This window comes from Apus apus, chromosome 17 (assembly GCF_020740795.1).
Source record: "Apus apus isolate bApuApu2 chromosome 17, bApuApu2.pri.cur, whole genome shotgun sequence".
NCBI lineage: Eukaryota > Metazoa > Chordata > Aves > Apodiformes > Apodidae > Apus > Apus apus.
The window spans coordinates 4,840,291-4,863,695 of NC_067298.1; the positions used below are offsets into that span (position 1 = coordinate 4,840,291).

The following is a 23,405-nucleotide window of genomic DNA, read 5'->3' on the forward strand; positions in this document are numbered from 1 at the left end:
ATAAAGACAAGTGGTCTGTGTCCAATTAGCAGAGACCCAGCAGGCAGAGGCTACCAGCTCCCATCCTCTGGTGCTCCTTGGGAGCTTCACATTCCCAATGCACATCCAGGCCCATCCCACAGATGGGAGCCGTGGCACACAGGGACTGAAGGGCAGGACATGGCAAAGACACCAAGGGGAGGGAGGGTCAGCCCTCTTGGCACCCCCCATGGAGGAGACGTGCCAACCTCCTGCAAGCAACCCTGCTTGCTGCTGATGGCTGGCTGGGCATCACCTCCCATCCACCAGGACCTGTCTCCAAAAATCCACCCCCTGATTCAGCAACACCCATCCTGCCATGTCCTGCAGGCGGGCAGAGTCACCCCCACGGACCACAGACCCATCCTGCAGGCCCACACACTTCCATCAAGGAACGTCCCTCCCAGCTGGCTCACATCCCACCTGTCTCCACTCCCTGGGCTCCCAAGGACTCAGCTTTTCCATCCCCCACCCTGACCTCCCCGCCCTCCACCCAAGAGTACAATTTGCTCCTACGTGTTTCTGGTCCCTTTGCTGGCCCTTCAGCTTCTGCTCGAGGCGCCGAGCTGCCCGCAGCCACTGCCGGGCCAAGTGCCGGATCCTCTTCTTCATGAAGCTGAGGGACTCCTTGCCCGTGCCAATCAGCTCCAGGAGGTGAGCCAGGTCACTCTGGAAAGCTGCCTGGGAAAGGAGCACGCTCGGTGTTTTGAGTGCAGGGAAAGCAACCAGGAGAGGAGCTGCCACGGGGCTGGCGGAGGGTTGCCCATCGTGGCTGTGGGTCCCACCTGGATGGAGAGCTTCCCAGGTCACCAGACCCAACACTGGGGCTCCTCTGCTTAATGCACCAAATCCCAGGTGTACCCGGAGCATCTGGTGACACCCCAGATTCCTCAGCACAGGAAAGACATGGACCTGCTTGAGTGGTGCCACAGAAATGATCAGAGGGCTGGAAGCACCTCTGCTATGAGGGCAGGCTGAGAGGGTCAGGGTTGCTCAGCCTGGAGACAAGAAGGCTCCAGGGAGACCTTACTGTGCCTTTTAGTAGTTATAGGGGGCTGATAAGGGTGATGGGGACACACTTTTAGGCAGAGCTTGAGTGATAGGATGAGGGTTGGTGGTTTTAAAGTGAAAGAGGGAAGATTTATACTAGATGTAAGGAAGAAATTTGTTACCATGAGGGTGGGGAGACACTGGCACAGGTTGCCTAGAGAGGTGGTAGATGCCCCAATCCCTAGAAATATTCAAGGAGGAACCTGGTCAGGTTGAAGGTGTCCCTACCCATGGCAGGGGGACTGAACTGGATGAGCTTCAAAGGTGCCTTTGGCCCAAACCACTCTGTGACTCCACGAAAACCCACCTGCAGCACCGTGGCCCTGCTGACACCGCCGGCGCTGGGAACATTTCTTTCCAGCAGCCTTGAAGCCACCATCTCCCCCCAAACCCCCCTGGGACCACCTGGACACAGGCTGTCCCCACCTTACCTGCACCCGGGGCAGTGGTGGGGGGGAAGGCAGAGCTGCTGTCCGGTTTCTCCAGGGCAGGGGAGGGCAGAACCACTCGACTTCGCTGAGGTAGATGAGGAACGAGCACTCGGTGCCGTCCACGCCAAAAAACGCATAGCAGGGGTCGGAGGTCCACCTGGCCCTCATCCACTGCCAGGGGGCAAAGAAACACGTGGGGCTCATCTCCTCCAGCCAGGAGGGGACATGGCAGCCCCATGAGCTGCCCCCGCTACAGGCAACCTCTCTTCTCCATCACCCTTCTCCAGCTGGGAGCTAGAAATGAGGGGCAGGAGGTGGATAAAGGGCTGCGAACCACGGGGCACCCAGCACGGGTTCACCCACCTGGTGCCTCCAGGGCACACAGGGCAGAGGAAGAGCCAGGAGGTTTTTTTGGGAGCTCCCTGGCTTTCCAGCACCAGTTCCGGCCTTCCCTGAGGGCACAGCCATGAATCTCCAGGAAATTATACCCACAGGGTTTTCTCCTTGTTAGCTCGGCCGGGAGCAAGCTGAGCTGATCTCACTGCCCCTGGGGAAGGAGACAGACCCACCCGTGGTCTCCACGTGATGATTCCACATGAAGGAGGTTAACCCTCAAGCTGAGCAGTGATTTATCACCCCCCACAGTGGTTCTTTTCCAGCCTCTTCCTAATTCAACTACAAAACCAAATCTACTCAGTAGACAGGTCGCTGTGCCCAGTAGTTAAAATTCAGCAATCACTGGGACAGGAGATGGAATTACAGCCTTCCACAATTCAATTACATTCCAAATTGACTCCAGTACAACCCCCCTGGTATCATTTCAATATACCCTTCAACATCTTTTCAGGGAGACCCAACCCTGCAGAAGCAGGAGCTTGAAGCAGGAGGCTGGGAAGGGGAGGGAAGAGGGAGATGTTTTAAATTAGTTGCTGTAAATATGCTCTCTGACCAAGCCATCATGCTCTGGGCCAAATGCCAGGCTGCATTCAGGTGTAAAGAGCAGGATGGGTCAGGCAGGACATCCTATTCAGGATGGAGGTCCTGGCTGCCTTAGTGAGATGCTCTTCTGTGCCACGCTGAGATCATTCCCCAGCCACCAGCTCAATCTCCAGGTACTTAAAGATGATGTGGCAGTGCCTCCTGCTCACCACGCGTGTCATTAAACACAGGAGTGACAACCAGGAGGGCTGCAGGGAGGGTGGGCTCACAGGGCTGATTCTGCTGCTCCTGCACACCCCTGGGAACACAGTTACACTGGTACAGCAAAGGCTCCCAGAGGAGGCTGGACACGTCCCTTGTGTTTTCTCCTCACAGCACAGCCACGCTTTGCTTTCCACACCTTTAGCTCTGCTCCTCCTTCTGCAACGGGGCCATTTTAAAGCAAAGAGATTGATTCTGGAAAACAACCCCCTTCCTCACCACCTTTCCTGGTTTAAACCCCCGGGTTGCTGCTTTGTGCCCTTCCCAGAAGCTTCCACCCTGGATCAAGCCCCTCTTCCAGACAGGGAACCCTGACTCACCTCCACTTTCCCAGCGCAGTCAGGGTACTTGGGGTCCCTGGGCACCTCACACTGGTCCCTCCTGCCTTCCATCACTGCAGAAAGACAACTTAGGCATGGAAAGAGCTAGGATGTGTCAGCAGAGCAGCTAGAAATGCTAGGAGGGGATGGGATTGGATGGGATGGGGTTGCAGGAACCAGTTTCTCTGGTCTTGCTCCTCTGCACATTCATCTCCCTGGCTCTCAAGACCTGCTGGGCCAAGTGAGGCAGCACTTCCAGCAGAACATTACTGCTGTTACAGACCACAAAGTGTGTTTCCCTATGCAGCTGCCTTTTCCCGGCTGTAATACCAAGGTGAGAGCCCTGGAAACCTCTGGGAAGGCTCAGAGCACACTCAGTACCTCCTGTCCCTTAAGGAGATGGGGTCTGACCACATGCTGCATCAGCAGAGTTGGACACAAACCACTCTGGTAGGTCTGCTGAGGTGCTTCAGGTGCCCTGCTCAGACAGGAGTGAGTTGGGTAACCTCAGATCAGGCATTCACACTCCTGCCTTTTCACCTAATTTTGGGTGAAATCTGGATCTCCCTATTGCAACTGCAACACCTAGGAGGTCTGGAGCTTGGGGGACCCATGGGGACACTCACCTTTCCCATTCAGGAGGCTGTTCCGGAGAATCTGATCTACTTTTATTGCAATGTCCGAGACGTTTTGAGCTATAGCTTGGATCCTCTCCATCAACCCAGCTGCTGGCTGGAACCTGGGGAGAAAACCAAACACACCCTGAAAACATGATACCTCCCACTCGGTGGCACCCAGGGGTGCTTGCAGCAAACTGGCCATCCTTGGAAGCTGCCAGCAGGTTGAACTTAGCTCCAGGATGCAACACGGGAACAACCTGGTCCAGAGTGTACTGGGCAAAGAGGGCACTGCCTTCCAAGAGGTTTGATTAAAACCTCTGTCAACCAGTATTTCTGCTGGTTTTTCTCAGTGTGCTGACAAAGATGGTTACATCTGTGCATCCTGCACGGGGAAATATTAAATAGGCTGGAAAAAATTGGTTGTCTTAGTCGAGATGTGCTGTGTTTGAAAAAGCTCTGCTGCAATTATTGGCCTTGCAGCACGTGTGGGAAGCCCTGCTGGGAAAGAAAGGGGAAGGAAAACATAAAAAAAAAATTTAAAAGGCAGAGAAAAGCAAGGAAAACTGGAGGAGGGTTGAGGAAGCTTGGGGAGCTGGAGCAGAATGAGGACAAATGCAAAAGGTGACATGGATGGCCTGAGCCAGCCCACCCACCAAAGCTGCAGGAGATGGGATGTCCAGGTCCCCCCTGGTAAGGAGCAGAGGTGAGGGCTGTGCAGGGACAGGGATGGGTTTCTCTCTCTCTCTCTAGCCTTATTCTTGGCACATAAGGGTAACATCATTTCTAATTTTGCTAAGTTTTGCTGTTTGCAACCGGTTGTTTCACAGAACCATCCTGGTTGGAAAAGACCTTGAAGATCATCAAGTCCAACCATAACCTAAATCCACCAACCATAACCTCATCTACCCACTGGGTGCTTAAATCATGTCCCTAAGCACCACATCTATATTTCTGTTCAACACTTCCAGGGATGGTGACTCCACCATCTCCCTGGGCAGCCTGTTCCAGAGTGCAATCACTCTTTTGGTAAAGAAATTCTTTCTAACATCTAGTCTAAGTTTCCATCTTGCTAAGTTCTGCCAGGTGTAACCCATGGCTTTGAGAGTGACAGTGTGGTGTGGTTTTTTTGACAGGGTTTATAATCTTACTCAGATTTAAGTCAAGTTGTGTTTTGTATAAACTTGCTGGGGAAGGGTCCTACTCTCAGAGTACTATGCAGAGAACTCAAGAGGTTAATCTCACCAACTGAGTTGTTAAAAGAGATTAACTAACAGAGGGTTAACCCTGCCTATACCCAACTGGTGGGATGTGACATGTCAGCAGCCACAGTTCAGCCAGGTGTCACAGGGGCATCTTCCCACCAAGGCTGGTGATCAGACCCCACCATACACCATCCATGGAACTGAACCTGACAATCAATACCCACCCTGGGTGACCAGCACCACTAAACTCATCTACACAACACGCTGTGCAGGCTGCAAAGAGCCTGGTGTCAATTAAAACCTGGTGTCATGTCTCAAAGGCCATGAGAACTCCATCCATCAGCAGCAGTGCCCTGCTAGGCTTGACAAAGAGCAAGCTCTCCACCCTCCACACCTCGCCTGCTGCTTCCACCACAAACAACCACCACGTCCCAGCGAGCACCGTTATCTCAGTAAATAACTTCCCCTTCTGCAGCATCTGGGTCATCAGTTTTTCCTCCTGCTGCTGCCAAGATCATTATCATACAAGGAAATGTCACGAGCAGTGAGCAAAACCAAAAGGGCTACCTTGAACATTCTTGGCACCAAAAACACGTGCTGATATCAGGTCCTTCCTGGGGAAGTTTAATGCTTGTTCTCCAGGAGATCAGTGAACCTGAAGGTCGGGATTTAAAGCAACTCTGTCCTCAAGGCTAAAAAAATCCTGGTTTTATGAACAGATACTGCTTTGGTTGTTGATTTAAAGTCCATTTGTGAGCAAGCCCACATTTTTCCTTCTGGCATGGTTTATGATCCTCAATATTCGGGCTGCGTTTCTCCACAGGGAGCCACACATCTGTGGCTTTTAAGAAATCATAATTAAAGGCAGAGGACACCATTGCCCCCAAGAAACTTTCAACCTTTGCAGAGAATAAACCCCAGGTATCTTGCCAGCTACTGTGACTGCTGCAGCAGGGAGGGGGCTCGCGAGGCTCTGGTAAAATACAGACACAAAAATGACCTGTGATGAGCTCTGCTTGTCAGTGTGGCTCCAAAGAGATAAAATGCCTCCAGGTCTGAGGGGTACCTAGGTCTGCCAGCCCTGAAGGCTCACAAACCCCCATTTCTGCAACCCTTTTTCCACTGCCAAGCAGCCATCAGACCATGCAGGTGATGCTTGGGTGCTCAGTGAACAGGGACCAGCTGGGATGTGCAGTTTAGGAGCAAATATCCCAAGGATGCAGTGAATTTAGAGCCAGAGAGTTCAGTCTCCTGCTTCAACAACAGGAGAGGGTTGAAACCTGCTCCTCAGGTTTCTCCATCACTCATGGCAAGGAGGGAGGATGAGCACAGTGGTGGCAGCCCTGCTCCCACACTTCAGAGCACCTACATTAGCCCACAACCCCATATCTCCTCCCAGAAGGAGTCTATTCCAGTCCTCCCTCCAAACACCCAAGTAATTAGGTGAAACCCCAAAGACAACAGCAACCTTGGTCCCCACCTCCTCCCTGAGGACCTCCAGACCTCAGTTCAACCAGGGCTGAGCACTGGGCACCCACCAACACACTCAAACAAAAAATCAGGATTATTATCCTAAATAAATGGCTTTCTTCCAGGCTCAGCCTCCCCACCAGCCTGAGCCCTGCTGGAGCTCTGGCCACAGTGGTGGTTTCCACTGGATGATGGACCTGGTCCAGCTTCTGTGCCAGCTTGCCTGGCTCTTATATGTGACATCTGCTCCTTGAACACAAAGGTTTGAACCCAAAGCCCTTTGATGTAAAATGTGTGTCTGATCATCCCACTCTGACAGCACCTCCAGCTCTTGCAAACAAGACAGTCGTGTCGCTTGGGCTCCACCAGCCTTGCCCCAAAAGGCAAAGTTACTGCAAAGTGACACCAAAACATCCACTGTGGGTCTTGGCATATATTAAGAAGTTGGAAAAATGGTAGAAAACGTCCCTTCAACATAAAGAACCAGGATCAAATCTCCCACCACTTGCATGCCTAACGCCCTTACTTGTCCAACTAGTTTTCTCCAAATCCCCACAACTTTGAGTGAGGGATTCCATGCCTGGAATGAAGAGCCACACTCCCAGCCTGGGAGCACTGCTGGGCCTCCCTGTTGGCACCAACACGGGCAGCACCAGGTCAGCCACCTTGCTGCTTTTAGGCTTTTAAGGCTGTGACTTGAGCAGCAAATTTCATGTAACTTATTAAAGAGACAACAAGAAGGTCAAGCAGAAGTGACATCACCTGTCGTTACAGCCCCTTCTCACCTGGGCAGAGGACAAGAAAACAAGGCATTTAAGAGAAAACCTCAATGTAAAAAGGTTTCCTGTAGCTCATCAGAAGCTGATGCCTTATTATTTGTAACTGGTAGCACTGGGAAGGACAAGGTAAGTGCTTGTTCTGCTCAAGGAGAGTGAAGCAGAAGGGGAACATCCCACCACGTGTCTCCATCCCAGCTGGGATCCAGCCCCGTGGAAAGAGCTCAGTTCCAGCCCTACCACTGCTTAGGGCTTGGTGGGTTTTTTTTTTATTATTATTTTCTTGTTGCTTTTTAAATCTTATAGCAACAATATAAATGCCACCAAAATGCACTGGGGCAGTGCCAGTTATTGAAACGATAGTAAATTACTGTGAGTTTTCTAGAACAAATTTTTCCCCGGGACCTTAAAACCGTTTACTACAGCAAATACAGCACTTTTACTCCTAACCATCAATATTGATTTTGTCTTTATTATTTTCAGATTTATATTCCCCTGTGTTGATTAAGATTCAGATCACACTGCTCCTTATAATGCACTGTATACAGTATTCATCTCGTTTCAAAACCTGCTATTAAGATGTATCTTACCCCATTGGCAGATCATTTGCCATATAATATAGCCAGAGGCTGAGTTTTCCTGTACTTTTTTATGCATTAATTTGGTTCCCTTCACTTTGTCTCTTGTCCCCAAACCCGCAGCAGCTCAGAATCAGCCTGTTTATCCCTTTACAAGGTACTGTATTTTTATTGCCTTTTATAAAAGTGGCATTATGAAAAGATGAATCTCTTTCTATTTGTGTGTTGTCTTCATAACACGAGCCCTAAACATATTTGCTTGCTCATCTGATATTTCTTGCTATTAACTGGTGAAAGCTGTGACTTTGGGAAGACCAATACAGATGGAGAAAAGCAGATGTTCTGAAGATAATACATCAACAAATGCAACATTTGCAGAGAGCAGTTTACCAAAGGATTTCAACTTGCTCGTTACCATGTCTGTGTTGTCATTTGCCTCTTTAAAGTCGTTTGGTTTGGTTTGTTTTCCCCAAGGCTCAAGGCACAACAGAAAGCAGCTGGGAACAGTGCCCGGGCCTGGCATTGGGCTCTTCCTGCTCCAGGGACACAAATCACCCTCCTGACCTCCAGCTCCATGACAGCCTTGCTCTCCAGGATGGGAAACTGAAATCCTGAAGGTGGCACTGATAGACAACCCTTCCCTGGGGAAAAGCTTTCGAGGTGCTGCCCATTAACAGAGCTGGGGTATCTCCTGGAGAAATGAACCCCTAGGGCATTTCCAGCAGGTCACCCCACAGGCTCAGGTTCCCCTCTCCCTGTCTGTCTGTCTGTCCATCCATCCATCCAGGACAAACTCGGGGTCATTCAACAGTTGGGAGACAAGCCAAGGGGTCCCAGAGGACTTTGGGAAAAACCCTCATCTAACTGAAAAAGGAAAATATAAGTGCCTGGGAAGACAGAGCAATTAAGAGTTTTGCCCCTCTGGCTTAAGAGAATCTGGGTAAATCTCAGTGATGCTGGAGGATCGATGGGGATCCATCCCCTTGTGTACATCTCTACATCCCTCCAAGGAGGTGGCTGGCACCCACAGTACCAGCTGCTGGGCTCCCCTGCCACCCACATCCCTGATGCTGGCCCCAGGGCCCAGCTCTGCTGGACAAAACACCAACCCAGAAGGCTGGCCTGGATCACAGGATGGGTCTTACCTTCCCTGCAGGCTTTCCCAGATGGCTTTCACCCCACGGAGCACCAGCCTCCCCTCACAGGTGCCCTCGCTGAGCCCCAAAGCACACGGAGGAGATGGGGGAGATGATGCACAGAGAGGTCCAAGCCCTCTCCAGGCTCACCGGGCTCACAGGGCAGCACAGCATCTGGCAGGGGTCTCACTAAATTTAGCTTATCAAGGGTGACAATTCAGGAATTAATAGAGCCAGGCTGGCAGGATGCAGGAATATCACCCATTTAGTGTCATATTGCAAGACGTTTAATTACTGGGGGAATAGGGAGTCATGTAATGATTACAAGAACAAATACTTAAAGTGTGTGGAAATTAACTGAGCCTTGGCAGTAATTAAGCCTGAAGATTAATCAGTCCTTAGCACATGACACCCTTTACAGGCTAACCACTGTGTGGGGAAGAGGGCTGCCCAGGGATGCCAGGGCTGCAGGCTCCAGCCTTTCCCTCTGCCACCTCCCTGTGGGCACAGGGTAGGTAGGGGCAGCTCCCTCCTGGGAAAGGGCTCCTCCAAGCCCCAGTGCTCTTGGCTCACAGTGCCAGCTTGGTCAGCCACTCCAGACCAACACCCTCCAATCCAAGTGCTTTCCAGCAGAAGACCAACACTTCCACTGCAAACCAGTATTTCCCTTGCCCAGTGCTCTCCGGGAGGCTCCCGTAAGTACTTCCAGTTTCCTTTCCCACTGATGATTTATCAGGGTTGTATTCAATTAGCAGTGGTATTGATTTTTCTCTGGCTGACTGGCAGGCTGCTCAGCCTCATTAGAAAACCCATCCCTTACCTTCCCAGCACAGGCAGGGTGTGGGCAGCCCAGAGAGGGCTAAAGAAGGGATCCAGCAACTCCTGGGGGCCCAGCAGGCTGGTTCATGGGTGCAGCCTGTGTCCCCTTATCCCATCCCACAAAAGCCCAGGCAGCCCTTCTAAGGAGGACGTTGGACATTTTGGTTCTCCAAGAGTTTTACACCTAAAGCATCACACGGGGCTGGTGGGCTACACAGAGAGGCACCCACAGGATATTCAATCAGCACCGACGCAGCAGGAAAGATCTTGGAGCAACTTTTGGCCACATCAAGATGCCTGCCCTGGCAGCTGGGAGGCTTTCCAAGGCACATCATTAATTGCACCTTATATATCTATATCTATATATATATATATATCAATCCCTCCTTGCACTTTCCAAGGGAAAAGCCATCCCCACCCTCCACCAGAGTGGTGCTGGGGCAGGGGGGACAGCATTCATGGGCTACTCCATAAAGCCCATCAAACCCTTCACCTCCTTCCCTCTCACTAGGGCTCTGCAAAACCAAGCCCCCACCCTGATTTCATCAGAGATCCAGCATTAAAAGCAGGAGAGCACTTTGTAAAACCAAGGACTAATCCACTTTTGTGCAGGCAGAATTGCCAAGCTCGTGCTCACAGCTCTGCTGAGCAGGGAAGGAGATGAAGGCGGCTGCTGCTCTAACCAGAGGTGCTGTGAAGAATAAAATCCCTTTGAAATGAGCACCCTTTAATTGCACTAGCTTTCACTGACAGCTTCAAGTCAGTCACTGGTGATTAAAGGACAGAGCCAGGGGGGAAGGTGGAAATGGGCCCTTGGTGGAATCTTGGGGTCCTAATACCAATCAGCACCAGGGCATCTCCACGGCCCCAGGGCTGATCTGGGTTCAAGAGACACCACTTGGCCCTGGTGCCATTGGTGGTGCCCGTTCCCCCTCAGCACAGGGGCTGCAGCTGGTCACCCCCAAAGGGACAGGGATCTCAGTACCCCCACTGGGTGGGGGTTCAGCCCAAGTTTCATACCAGCTGCTGTTCGATTCCCCCCAGGATGCTCCATGGAGCAGCCACCAGAGTAGGGGGTCAGCCAGAGCCAGGTCCTGCTTGGAGCAGGGGAAAAACAAGGAATATTGGCTCTGCACCCTTCCAGCTGCCTCCTGGACCCTGTGAGGGAGGGCAGGGACCAGGACAAGCCACAAAAGGACCACATGGGTGAGAGAGCACATGTGGCAGCAGAGCCAGAGCTGCTGACAGCAGCTGAGACCCAGCACAGCTGTAACACCAACACAGCTCCTCTGACCACAAACCCCAGCTGAGCCTGAGGGCTGCAGGGAAGGAGGGAGAGCTTGGGAAACGCTGCACAAGTGTTTGCAAATGTTGCCAGTGCTTCACCACAGACAGTCACAGCAAAAAGCCACAAGAAACCTTCCCACAAGGGTTGTTTCATCTGGAGATGCGCTGCCCCATGGCCAGAACCCAATCTTCAGAGCCCAGGGGAGGACAAGGAGATCTGTTCTGATGCAGAATCAGGTGAAGGGACTTGAATGTAGTTAATGAGTAATTTATGAGGTGATAATGGTGATAAACTAGTTGTCCCTGATTTTCTATTCCTGAAAACTAAGACATGGGTAATCTCAGCCCATACACAGAGCCTGAGGCTGTTTTGATCTGCAGGGTCCAGAAGCTCCCATCCTCTCTGGTCTCCAAGCAATGGCCCTGGAGTCACCAGATCCCCATGCACAGTGACAGCAGCCAGTTCACAGAAATGCTTTTAAGTTTCTCTCTTGGCTGGTGGTGTCCAGAAATTACCATCACCTGAAACTACTGATTCTTTTAACACGAAATGGGCCAAGAAAATCATCCCATGTAAGTGCCTTCCCGTTGCTGGCCCTAATAATCCTGTCCCTTCCTCTCTGGGATTATTGTTGTCCTCCTTGTGTGCTTGGGCACCAGCCAGCCTCAGAACAACACAATCCCCAGCACCTGCCATGACTGAGGTAAATTATATTTTTCAGTGGTTGAAATGATGTCGTTTAAAAAGCAAGCCCATGCACTCTGAGGCTGTCTGAGCAGCTTTAATTCATCTGTGCATGCGGTGCAGAACTGCACAGCCTTTAATTACAGGCTCACTTACTCTATTTTCCATTATAGGCACAAAATAGACTCATAAGGGGAGGGAGAGAAATGGAAATGATGGTGGGAACAGGGAGGCACCACAACCCCCGCCGGCTGCCGGGCAGGGCCACGGCAGAGGTGGGAATGTCAGGATGCACTGCAGCTCCAGTGGCACAGCACAGGGCACAGGAGCCCATTGCATGTCGTGTCCCTGCTCGTGTGTCACCCATGACTCCATCTCAGCAAAATCCATGCTGGTTTGGGGTTGGTTTTTTTTGCATTGCAAAGCTGGTCCCGAGAGCTGCCCCTCGGTGCTTCCACCTCTGCCCCTCCTGGCTCAAGTCTCTTTTAGGACCATTTTTGCAGGCCTTGGTGTGACAAACCAAATTAGTATTGATAAATGTTCCAAGGCTCTGAAAGCAAAGGGAAATGTCTCTTTAGTCAAGCAACATCTCTCAAGCTGCCAGCTGGGGCAGATGCAGGGAGCCAGGATGGCAGCTCTGCCCAGCAAGTCCTTCAAGACCCAACAGTTTCCTTCTTTGCATTGTGAGCCTTGTTCACCTCTAAGGTTGAGCCCATCAGCCACGGATCTCACACAATAATCCACAGCTACCCGAGGGATTTGAACCCAAAGAAAGTGGCCTGAAGCTCACTCTGGGATTGAATGGCAGAGGGAGAACACTCCACACACCAACTACTGCTCCAACCACCAGCAAGTCCCACCTCCGGCTCCACCATGACAGGGTGGTGCAGAAACACCCTCCCACACTGAACACGAGTAGCTGGGACAGGTGCTACAGCAAACCCTCAAGATCACAGGAATCAGAAATCCCTCAAAGGGTTCCAGAAACAGAAAAAAACTATGAGACTGCAGAAGATCAGCCCCAGCCCCACCTGCTGCTGGGCTCCCCCATCCCCACACCACAGAGCACACCAAGGGCTTCCTCCTCCTGCAAACCCCCTAACCAAGGGTCTCGCGGGGGCATCGGTGTGGCTGACTGACCTGTCCAGAGGGAATCGAGCTTCATCCCCTTTGTGGAAGTCAGTGCTGTTCTCCAGCCTGGCCAGGATGTCCATCCTCTTCATCAGCATCTCCAGCATGTCGCTCATTCGCCGCAGGACCCCTCGGGACTCCAGGGCACCCATCACTGCAGGCACACAGAGAGCAAGGTCAGGGGCTGGGTGCTGCCGTGTTGGACCCACAAAATCCCCCCTCCCCACTCTCTCAGCCCCAAAGCTGCCCGTGATCCTGAGCTCCCCTGCCCCACTGATGGGCTGGGTGGTTTATGGACCATCTCGGTGTCCTCCTGTCCCTGCTGCCCCCTCCCTGGCTCCACCAACAGCCCCACAGCCCCATGGTCCTGCCCAAACAAGAGTTAATCCCCACTTGTGCCCAAATCCCAGCTCTGGATCCAGCCTCCTCACCTGGCCCACCCATCCCCAGGCATCAACTCCTGACTTGTCCACCCTATCCTGTTTAAGGGAAACCAACTTCATTCACAACCAAGAACCAAACAGCTTTTCATTTGCTCTTCTCTTTATCACTCCCCAAGGCCCACCTGGCCCAGAAACATCCTGCAGAGGATACTTAAGGAAGACCATGGGAAACAGAGCAAACAGGTGGCTTTGCCCTCACATCCCCTCTCAGCAGCACTGGATTTTCCTGTTGCAGAGAAGAATTTCTTTTCTACCTAAATCTGCCAGGGGGTGGTTGCCCCAGCACTAGGAATAATAACTCTGCCTCCAAGTGCTGCACCTCAGCAAACCCCCCCCAGCGTGGAAGCCCCCTGGTTCCCAGCCCCACTGAACACTCTGCTCCCCAGGGCTTTGCAGGGACCCACTGCTGTGCCAAAGGCACTGGGGGGGGGGGATCCAGGAGCTCTCGGGCTGATTTGCTGTCTAGTGACAGGCAGCCCTGAGCCCGAAGCCAAGGAACAGAAAATAAAGCTCCTGTTTCATCTCTGCCTGGCTCATTTCACGTTACTAATAACTTAATCAGTGCATAATCCCCTCAACTTCTCCCGTTTGGCTTATCTCTGCTGTTCCACTCACATGTGCTTTTCAAGGGGCAGAACAGATTTAATTTCAGGAGCAGCAGGAGCTGGGTGGGAGGTCCCGGGAAGGCAAGTGGCTGCCAGACACCTCAGGTGGCTCCTGGGAATCATGGACATCTTGTGCATCTCTGAACAGATGCAAAACTGGGCCTTGCAGAGCCAGGGGGTGGCTGTGCTGGTGCATCCCCTGGGGTCCCTGCATTTATGGATGAAAAGCCAGCCACTCATGGGGATTGAAAGCAGGCTCTTCCCAAATGTTCCTGGCACTCCCATGGTAAGAAGTCAGCGACTTCTTCTTGAATCTGTGGGTGCCTGAGGTCTTGTGCAGCCCCAGCCATCCCTGGAGGGGTCTGGAATTGCAGGAGCCACCTTTGCCTTTCCCAGCAGGAAGATCTCCCAATCTCCTGGGTGGAACACAAGGCACAGCTGGTCCCATGAAAGGGCAGAAGTGCTAATGAACTCAGAGTTACAAGATGCTGGGAAGTGAAAACTTGGACCTTGGAGCTCAGTTTGTAGAGGGGCCTCCCCAAACACAGCTGAGCAAACTGGGCAAAGACACAGCTGAGGAAACCAGAAAAGCTCTGAAATGTGCTCAAGTCAGAAAATCCACATTAGTTATTTCCCCACAGGCTTTCACTGCTGGGACTCAGCCCATTCCAGTCACATCTCCACCACAGCTGGGCTATGCTCATGGCTCACAGACCCCACACCCTCCAAACCCTTGCCCTGGGTGCCTTCCAGGACCAACTGCTTCCCAAGCAGGGATTTTTGCTCCAGATTTGCTCCTGCAAAGAGACCCCAGAACTGTCAGAGGGGCAGAACTTAGATCTTGAGCTCAGCTTTGGAGTGAGGTGTGGACCGTGCATCCTTCTCACACGCTCCTGTGCTGGCTGGTGAGTCTGGAGGACAGGAAAAGAACCTGATACAGTCACTGCAGCTGGCCAGAAGGAATTAAACCATAATCACCACATTTCTTTATGAAGGCCTGTTGAGTGGTGAAGCTCATTTGAAATTTAAATGGCTGCTCACAAAGCCCAGGCAGAGAAACAGCTCTTGCCCTTGAATAAAACCTACACACACACACACACACACACAGCTTGTCCTGCAGAGACCCGGGAAAAGCTCCTTCTCCAGCCCCACTACAGGACCCTAATGGTGGGCAGAGAGATAAGGGAAACTGAGGCACAGAACCACCCAGGGCTCAGATTTCCATAGGCAGCAGTGAGTTGATGTCCATGCAGGGCACCCAGGGCTGTCCAGGTCCTTGTCCCCATCACACGGGCAAAGCTCCCCAGGGATCCCCCCCCAACCTCAATCAGGAGCAAAGGATGGAGATTTCCTCCTGCTCAAGCTATACCCACACCCCAGGTGAGGACATCTCTGAGTCCCTGCCACAGAAGTACACCCCAACAAGACAGCTCTGCTCCTAAATCACTATGGAGGGACTGGGGTATTCCCACTGGGGAATGAAACCCTTTCCCCCTGGATCCTAGAGAAGCCAGGAGCAAGCAGCACCATGAGCCCTGTCCCCACACATGAGCCCCCAGCACCAGCCCAGCTCTCCCACTGCCTTCCCAGACCAACTGCTTCCCAAGCAGGGATTTTTGCTCCAGATTTGCTCCTGCAAAGACACCCCAGAACTGTCAGAGGGGCAGAACTTAGATCTTGAGCTCAGCTTTGGAGTGAGGTGGATGGAGGTTCCCCTCCATCATCCAATTTCCCAGCTGGTTTCAAGCAACTCCAGGCTGCTTTTCAACAGCAAACCTCTGAGATTGGCTGTCAACAGTGAGCGGACATATTCCTTCTCCCATCAAGAAATTAAAAAAAAAACAAACCCCATCCCAAATCCTAAGTAAAAATAGTAATTAAAAAAATAAATATCTCAGCCTTCACTGGGTTATCTTTTCAGGCACCCTGCCAGAAAACTGAGCTGTCACAGGGCACATCTCCCCCAGCTCTGGGAGATGAAGTTAAAGCCCTTCCTCATCAACACCTCTCTTTTTCTGTTCCTGGTTTGTTGTTTGTTTTTTTTTTGTTGTTGTTGTTCCAGAAGCTTAAGGAGGATAACAAGAACAATTTGACATTTTTGGCAACGATTATGACATCTCTTGGAAAGTGTGTCTCATTAAAACCAAAGGAAAGGAAGAAAAGTGCTGAAGCCACTCTTTCCAAAATGCAAGAGCCAGGATTAATTTGTTAATATTAAACAAGGACCCAAACATCCCCCTCCCCCCAACAGCTGCTGGGCTGCCCAACAACCTGTGCCAGAGATGGGGAGATGGAGGATGGAGGTGAGTCCAACTTCTCCTCTTGAACCAGCAATAAAGATCCTCACAAGACTCCAAACACCACCACAGGCAAACCAAACAAGCTAAACCCCAACTCAATGGCATGAAACCCCAATAAAACGGTCCTGCAAGGCACTTATTTATTTTAAATAAACCACAACGAAACAGAGAAGATGCTAATAACAAAGGAGAAATATTCTAATCCCTCCTGATAATCAGCGACGATGAGAAAACAAACACAAGTCAAACTGCTCAACGGATTAATTGGGGTTTGCTAAAGGATGACAAGGGTTTGACAGTTCTCCTGAGTGGCAGCCACTCTTTAAAGGCAATCACTGAGCCTGACAGTGGGTTTCAGAGCAGCAGTAGGAAATAATGATTGCAATCAATCATATCTTCCTGGATTTCACGAGAGACGCTGGTAAACACAGCGGAGGGAGGAGAATTATTTATGGTGCTTCAGAAGAGCACAGAGTAAGTAATTGGATGAAATCATGGGGAAAAAAAAAAAAACCAGGAAGCATCCCCAAGGGTGATGTCTAGTGAAAATAAAAAGAAATAGTTTCCCTGGGAAACCAGTGAAATAGCCAACATGCTCAAATTTGGATGGGTCGAAACCCTGAGGAATTGACTAACGATGCACTTGGCTTTCAAATACTTCTTTGGAGTGTCTGTGTCCCTGGGCAGGTGTCCCACCCTGTGCCATTACCTGGCACAGGAGCCAGGAGGACACAAGGGTGAGTTCTTCTGCCTGTGCAGGCTGCCCTGGACACCAGGGAGATGTTCAGGGCCAGATGTCTCAGGGCCACCACGCAGGAGGAAGCAGCATTTCAAGGAGCATCTTCAGCAGGGCCTCCCTGCTGGGCAGCTCAGGGTGAACTAGGACTGGTGGAGATGCTGTGGGGTGGCACTGGCAAAGCCCAGGGTGTGCCAAGGGGGAAGGAGTGGATTTCCTTGCTCAGGCATCGTGTCCTGGGAATCCTGAACAGCCTCCCCAAGCTCATGCTGGGAGCCAGCTCCACCCAGCACTTCAGAAGCAGGGGGGCAGCATGCAGGGTGTCACCCCATCACACCAGTTTGCACGTGGCTCTGGGACGCCTGGGCTGAGGTTTTCAAAAGGAGCTGAAGCCCTTTGGGAGAAACAAATAAGCGTTTTGGGGCCACGTTGTCTTTAGTTACTTGAACTGATTCAAACCTTGCCCTGTGTAGCTGCTGGACCCAGATGACAGCTCCCTGTCCCTGGGTCACTCAGCCCCATCCCACTCGGAAGGTCTCAGGCTGCTCGGAGTCAGCTTCATGTCAAGAAGAGGGGGAAAGAGAAAGATGAAGGAGAAACGGTGTTTGAGCTGCACCCTGGTGCCCAGTCCAGTGCATCCCTTGTGTTTTCCTCCAAGTGGGTGCAGGACCCCTGTGCCACCCCACGGGTACAGAGGTGGCACCTCACCTCTGTCACTTTCAGGGAGCTTTTCCACCCAAAAACCAGTCCAGTTTCAAGGCAGCAAAACCTTCCCTCCCCTGGTAGCCACACAATCCCATCACTGACTGTACTGGGGGGAGACCAAGGCACAGCCTCGACCCACACCTCCACAGACCCACGTGAATGACACCAAAACAACCCCCTGACGTTTAAAATGCAATTCCACGATAAATCTCCACTGTTCTTAACATGGCTGATTTGTTGTTGATTTCCCCCACACACCCCCTTCTCAGACATGTCACATCCCTGCCTGGCTGCCTCACGACAGCTTTATGCTCCAGTACAAGCAGGGAATTTGCTCAGAGATGGTAAGATATTACTTATGTCCACTGAAAATACAAGCTGAATTTATTTCAACCTAAAGCATCATTTGCTTTGCTTTGTTTTTCTCTTTTAAAGGGCAGCTCCAGCCTACTTAAACCCTTCAAAAAGGACAATGTACTCTCAAAGAAGAAACTGGAGGATGTCCCACACAGCACAGCCAGACCCAGACCTCACCAGCTGGCTCCTCAGGTGGACCCATCTTCCCAGGGGGGCACCCACCCCAGCACCTTCCCCATTCCTGGGGAGCAAAGCCCCAGGCCTTCTCTCCTCCCCCACCATTCTCTGTTTACCTTCACTATTGATTTTGATTCAAGCAGATTAAAACACCAAAGAGCCAACTAGCCCAGGTCTCCAGCTCACCCTGACACATAATCCATTACAATCGCAGCCCAGAGACCCAGCACCAACTGGCAACAAGACAGGCCAAAGCTCTGGGTGGCAACGACCACCTCGTGTCCAGGGAGCTGCTCCAGGGATGGATGAAGCACATGGCTACAATCCTCCAGGGCACCCACTCACCAGCCTGGGCACCCAGCCAGTTGCTGCCTCCTGCAAACCACCCACACTTGCCATCAGACCGTTAGGGGGTTGTTATTTTAAGCCATACCCAGAAAATATGGATCTGCTCAGCCAGTGCCCCCAGGCAGAGAGCACCAGGAGCCACACAGGGAGGAGCAATCAGGCCAGCAGTGGTGATTTTGGACGTGGAGGTGCCCAAAGAAGCAGCCTGGGGCTGCCAGGGAAGCAGACGCTGCACCATGGACCTGCTGCTGAGCTGCTGGAAAGGGCCAGTTAAGGAAGCTGTTCCCTGGTCATCAACCTCAAGTCATCACCTGGGCAAGCAGTTTTTGTCCTGCCTGCTATCACCTACCCCTGGGTTTACCCATCCCCTCATCCACTGCTGTGCCACCGGCAGCAAAGGTGCAGCCTGGGGGGTGTTTTCACTCCCTCTCGCTGCATCCCGGAGCGGGCAGAGCCCACCAGGTCCTGGCACGGGGGGGCTGGCAGCTTCGTGCCACCCCCAAGCCAGGCAGGAGCCCCCTCAGGGCTCTGCTGACACAGCCCCCCGGGGGCTGGGGTCTCTCTCCCCACTTCGGGACAACCCTTGGGCTGCGGGACCCCGAGCTGAGCCCGCACAAGGGTCTCCAGCAGCTTCCCCACCCCGAGCAGCCTGCAGCTCTGCCTCCACCCCAAGGCACGTCCGCTCCCTCTTTCCCTATCAATAAGCAAGGCAGGATGCTGAGCAGCACAGACACCTCCAGCCGCAGGCAGGAACCCTTTCCTCACCGCAAAGGAGAGCGCAGGGCTGTTCCCTCCCAGCTTCTCTTTCTCCTTACCCCCTCAAACTCAAAGCAGAGACACGGTGCTCCCTGTGGGACAGGGGGACGGTCCCCAAGTCCTGCCACAAGCCACCACCCCCCAGGCAGTCTCCTCCTCTCCCCAGCAGCCCAGGAGATTTGCTGGGGAAGAGGAAACTAACATGTACAATCCCAGCACAAGCTGCCCTGCAGGTTTGGGGTTTTTTCAATCATACCCTTTTAACCCATTTTTTCTCCTTTCTCACCTCCCTTTCATTTTTTTTAATTCTTTTTTAAAGTACCAGCAGGGTATTTTTAGTTGCTCCTCTATTGCCACCAGAGCTATTTTAAATTGCATTTTAAGCTATTCTGCAGTGCTCCAAAACACCTCACACTGCAGGCAAAGCTTTCAAATTACCAGATTTACATCGATTTTAAATTGCTTCCTAAAACACAAGGGCTTCAGGGCAGGGCTGGCTCAAGGGCAGTTACCAGTAGCAAAGCCCAGAAGACACCAGAGCTCCCAGGATCCAGCTGGATCCTGTGCCAGGCTGGATGCTGTCAGCACTGGAAGCAAAGCTGGATCCTGGTTTTGCAGCTGGGACCTCCAGTTCCAGGCAACGAGCAGTCCCAGGGCACAGGGAGAGTCCAAGACAAGAGTTCCAGCCCCAGAGCAGCTCCACAGACCCAAGTCCCCTTCCATCCATCACCAACCTTTGCTTCTGCTCTTGGTCTCTGCATCGTTCCAAGAGCATCAGTGCTAAACTCAACTAGTTCTTCTTCTAACAGCCCCTCTGGCTGACCCAGGAAAAACTGTATGGAAAAACCCTGCCCCAAGGACTGCAGGAAATCAACCCCAACCCCTTGGGCAGAGGAATGATTCCACCAGGCATTTTTGCACACCCCAGGCCCAGCTGCAGGAAGGATGCCCAGTGCTCCTGCCTTATTTACAGCTGTCCCAAACCCTTATGTTTCTGAAACAGCAGAACTCACTAATTTAACATTTCCAAAATTATTACCATTTCTCCTTCAGCCAAAAATATTGGCCAAACAGTGCTGGGCATCCTGCCACTCTTTTTTCAGGGATGAATAAATCATCCCTTTCCTTCAGACCCACCAGCCTCTGCTGAGCTGAGCAGCCAGATCCTCCCGGCAGCAGCAGCCGAGTTGGGGCAGCCCCAGCAGAACCAGTTGGGGCACTGGCAGAGCTGTGGGACCAGCCTCAGCTCATCTCTGCCCAGCCCTGCTCTCTCATTTAGGCCAGAGAAACAAAGAAACCGGTGGGGAAAAGCCAGCTTTTACAGATGCTGCTGCAGTTCCCACCGGGCTGGGGTTGTTTCCTGACGTCCCTGCTGCCTCCTGGGCTCAGGGTGAATTTTGATTTAGAAGTGAAAAGGTGTAATAAAAAAAAAAAATATAGACATTAAGATTAGTTCTGGCCACGGAGGGGTGTGTTAGCTCAGCACACCTTGATGGAAACGCCATTTGACTTCCTTCTGAGCTACAGAAAATCGATTAATTGATGTGTTCGTTCCCTGCGAGCCGCTGCTCAGGGAGATGCCAGGATCAGTGGGATGCTGCTGCTCCCTCCTCTGGCCCGGCGGCAGCAGGGCAGAGCACATCACTGCCCACAGATCCTCAGCTCCACCAGCTTGAGACTCGTGAATCCACTCTTCCATCTTCCAATAAGTCTGGTGGCATGCTCCTACCCTCCTTCCTTCCTCCCTCCCTCCCGCGGGCATCCGGCTCTGAACAAGAATTGGACCAGGTGGGCACTTCTTCAGGAAGAGACGTGCTCCCAGGGTGGATTAAGCCTGAACCCCTCCTAGAGCAGTTTTTCCATGCCTTCTCACCCCTCTGTGCCCTGCATTTCATTCCCCCAGCACATCCCGGGCAGTAACTCCTGGAGTCACGTGGAGCCCCCATGGATGTCTCTATTTTCCTTACTTTAACAGCACTGCTTCCTCTGCCTGAAATAGCAGTTTAAGGGGAGCAGTAAAGTTTTACACTTCCACTTCAAACTCCCTTTCAAAGGAGGGGCTGGAGATGGGAGCACAGAGCACGTTCACCAACCCAGTGGGAGATGCAGCACCCTGGGACCAAATTGAGGTGGCCCATGGGGACACCAGAAGAAGCAGGTGCAGGAGAGGACACATGCTGTTGATCAAACACCCTCTTTCTTCACATGGGCAAAGCAGTGGTCTGTTAAAAAACAACAACACAGACTAAGGTGACCCCTGTGTCACCCATGGCAGAGCCAGCAGCACCTGGGGGGTAGGTGACCCCCCCAGTCACCCCCAGCAGTACCCATCACCAACAGCCATTCCTCAACACAGAGCACCACTTTGATCCATCACTGAAGAAACCTCCCCACACTCAGCAGGAAGAGCAGAATAAGTTGTTCCTGCTGCCACACACAGCATTACCCACTTCAAAGAGCCCCTGGGACAACCCAGCACCTGGCAGGTGCCAGCAGGGAGCAGAGCCAGGGTGGAGGCAGTGCTTGAGGCCCTCACCCTGCATCTGGGCTCTCCATAAATCCTCTTCTCCCCACCGATGCTCAGCTGAGGAAGTGAGAGGATGGTCCAGAGCAGCAGGAGCTGCCAGAGCACATCTCCAGGCCAGCTAGAGAGTGGCCCCACCACTTCCCTAGGGGAAGACAACTCAAAAGCCCATCTTCTCCAGCACCTCATGGAGGTGCTCCCAGTACCGACCAGCTCAGCTTGGCACTGACCAGACAACTTCTGACAGCACCAGCTGGTTGCTCCTGGAGCAGCTTTGGATGGGAGGGACACAGCGAGGCTGGAAATGAGCCCCAGGCAGTGCAGAGCTGCACAGCACACTCCAGCCCATGGGTGTCCCCTGGCTGCCACCCCTCCAGCAACTCCAGGAGCCCCTAATCCAGCTCTGGAAGTGGCAGCAGCAAAATTAAGCCCTGGGGACACACAGGATCTGCGCGTTCCAGCTTGTGTCAGGGAGGTGACCCACAGCCAGGGAAACACTCTGGATCCTGGCCTCGCAGGCACTGCAGGAAGAGGGGAACCTCCTGCTGCTTTTCCAGAGGGTTTCACATAAGCAGATTCCAGCTGCAGATGATGGGAACAGCCTCATCCCTCTGCCTGAGCAAAGCATCCCAGCAGCTGCGGGCGAGACACGCTGAGCAGCAGATCCTGACAAGCTGCTTACAAGCCACTGAACCAGCAGGCAACATCAAAACATCACCCAAGCAGCCTGGGAGAGGGTTATAACTCATCTGGGAAGAAACTGGGAATAATTAGCCCCGAGCTTGCCCAGCAGAGGCTGCCCAGTTCCCTCCCTGCCTGCGACCCAATCACCAGCACTTGGTTACAGGAGCTGTTGCAACTGCTTTTCTTGTCGCCTTCACCCTGCACTAAAGGCAGCAGGATAAATCTGTAATTCCCATGACTTTTTGAAAGCAAAGGGAACACGAGCATCCCTGGAACCTCACGTCTGTGCATCATGTCTCAAGGAGGCAGCAGCCCAAGCCCACACACCCAGGTGCTCTCTATGGCGAGGTCAGGTAAGCAAAGGGATTGTCAAAGCCCAAAAGCAACTTTCAGGTATTTTGCCCAGTTCAAGCTTCTGCCAGGAGAACTATGTGCTCTGCTGAGAACTGAGGAGCAGACTGGGATCCAAGTGGCCCTGACCCAGGGGTACAAATGGGTCCAGAAGTTACCTTTCCCAAGAGCGAGGAAACTGGGATGGGAGGATGAACACTTCTGTGTTGTGCTTTAAAGCTCCTTCAGACCCAGCAGCATCTCACTGCAACCAGGACCTCACGGGCAGGGCTGAGCCAAGGCATCCCCTCCTGAGGAGCAGCACACAGAGGGCATGCAGCAGGTCAGGATCATGCACACACGCCTTCTCCTCCTCCTCTTCCTCCCCTCCCAGCAAAGCTGACTGCAAGGGAGGACAACAGTTTTTCAAGCTTACTCTGATCATTAGCAAATCCAAGCTTGACCTTCTGCATCTTCTGTGAGAACAAATGCTGATGGTACTTGGCTGTGCTAAGCCAGCTGGGATGTGGCTGGAGCAGAAGGAAAACCAGCAGAGACTGGAGCAGGGGCAAAGGACCCCTCTGAGGAGATCATGTAGGCTCTCACATTTCCATTTGGCCTCTTTGCTCTGCTCCTCAGGGAACAATTCAAGGGATTGAAATAACACGAGATCCCATCACTTCACGGTACGTGGCTCTGGAATGGTGAAGATGCCCT

At 52.4% G+C, this 23,405-nt stretch overlaps 1 protein-coding gene across 2 annotated transcripts in view; it reads right to left on the minus strand.

Moving 5' to 3' along the window:
• The window catches only part of MGAT5B (alpha-1,6-mannosylglycoprotein 6-beta-N-acetylglucosaminyltransferase B), a 61,549-nt gene that overhangs the window by 27,190 nt on the left and 10,954 nt on the right, over positions 1 to 23,405 (minus strand). For both annotated transcript variants that reach the window (XM_051635066.1, XM_051635067.1), the window contains exons 3-7: positions 12,733 to 12,877; positions 3,646 to 3,758; positions 3,020 to 3,093; positions 1,500 to 1,670; positions 535 to 699 (exon numbers count right to left, since the gene is read on the minus strand). In XM_051635066.1, coding sequence (XP_051491026.1) covers positions 535 to 699; positions 1,500 to 1,670; positions 3,020 to 3,093; positions 3,646 to 3,758; positions 12,733 to 12,877 — 668 coding nt within the window. The remainder of the gene's footprint in view (positions 1 to 534; positions 700 to 1,499; positions 1,671 to 3,019; positions 3,094 to 3,645; positions 3,759 to 12,732; positions 12,878 to 23,405) is intronic.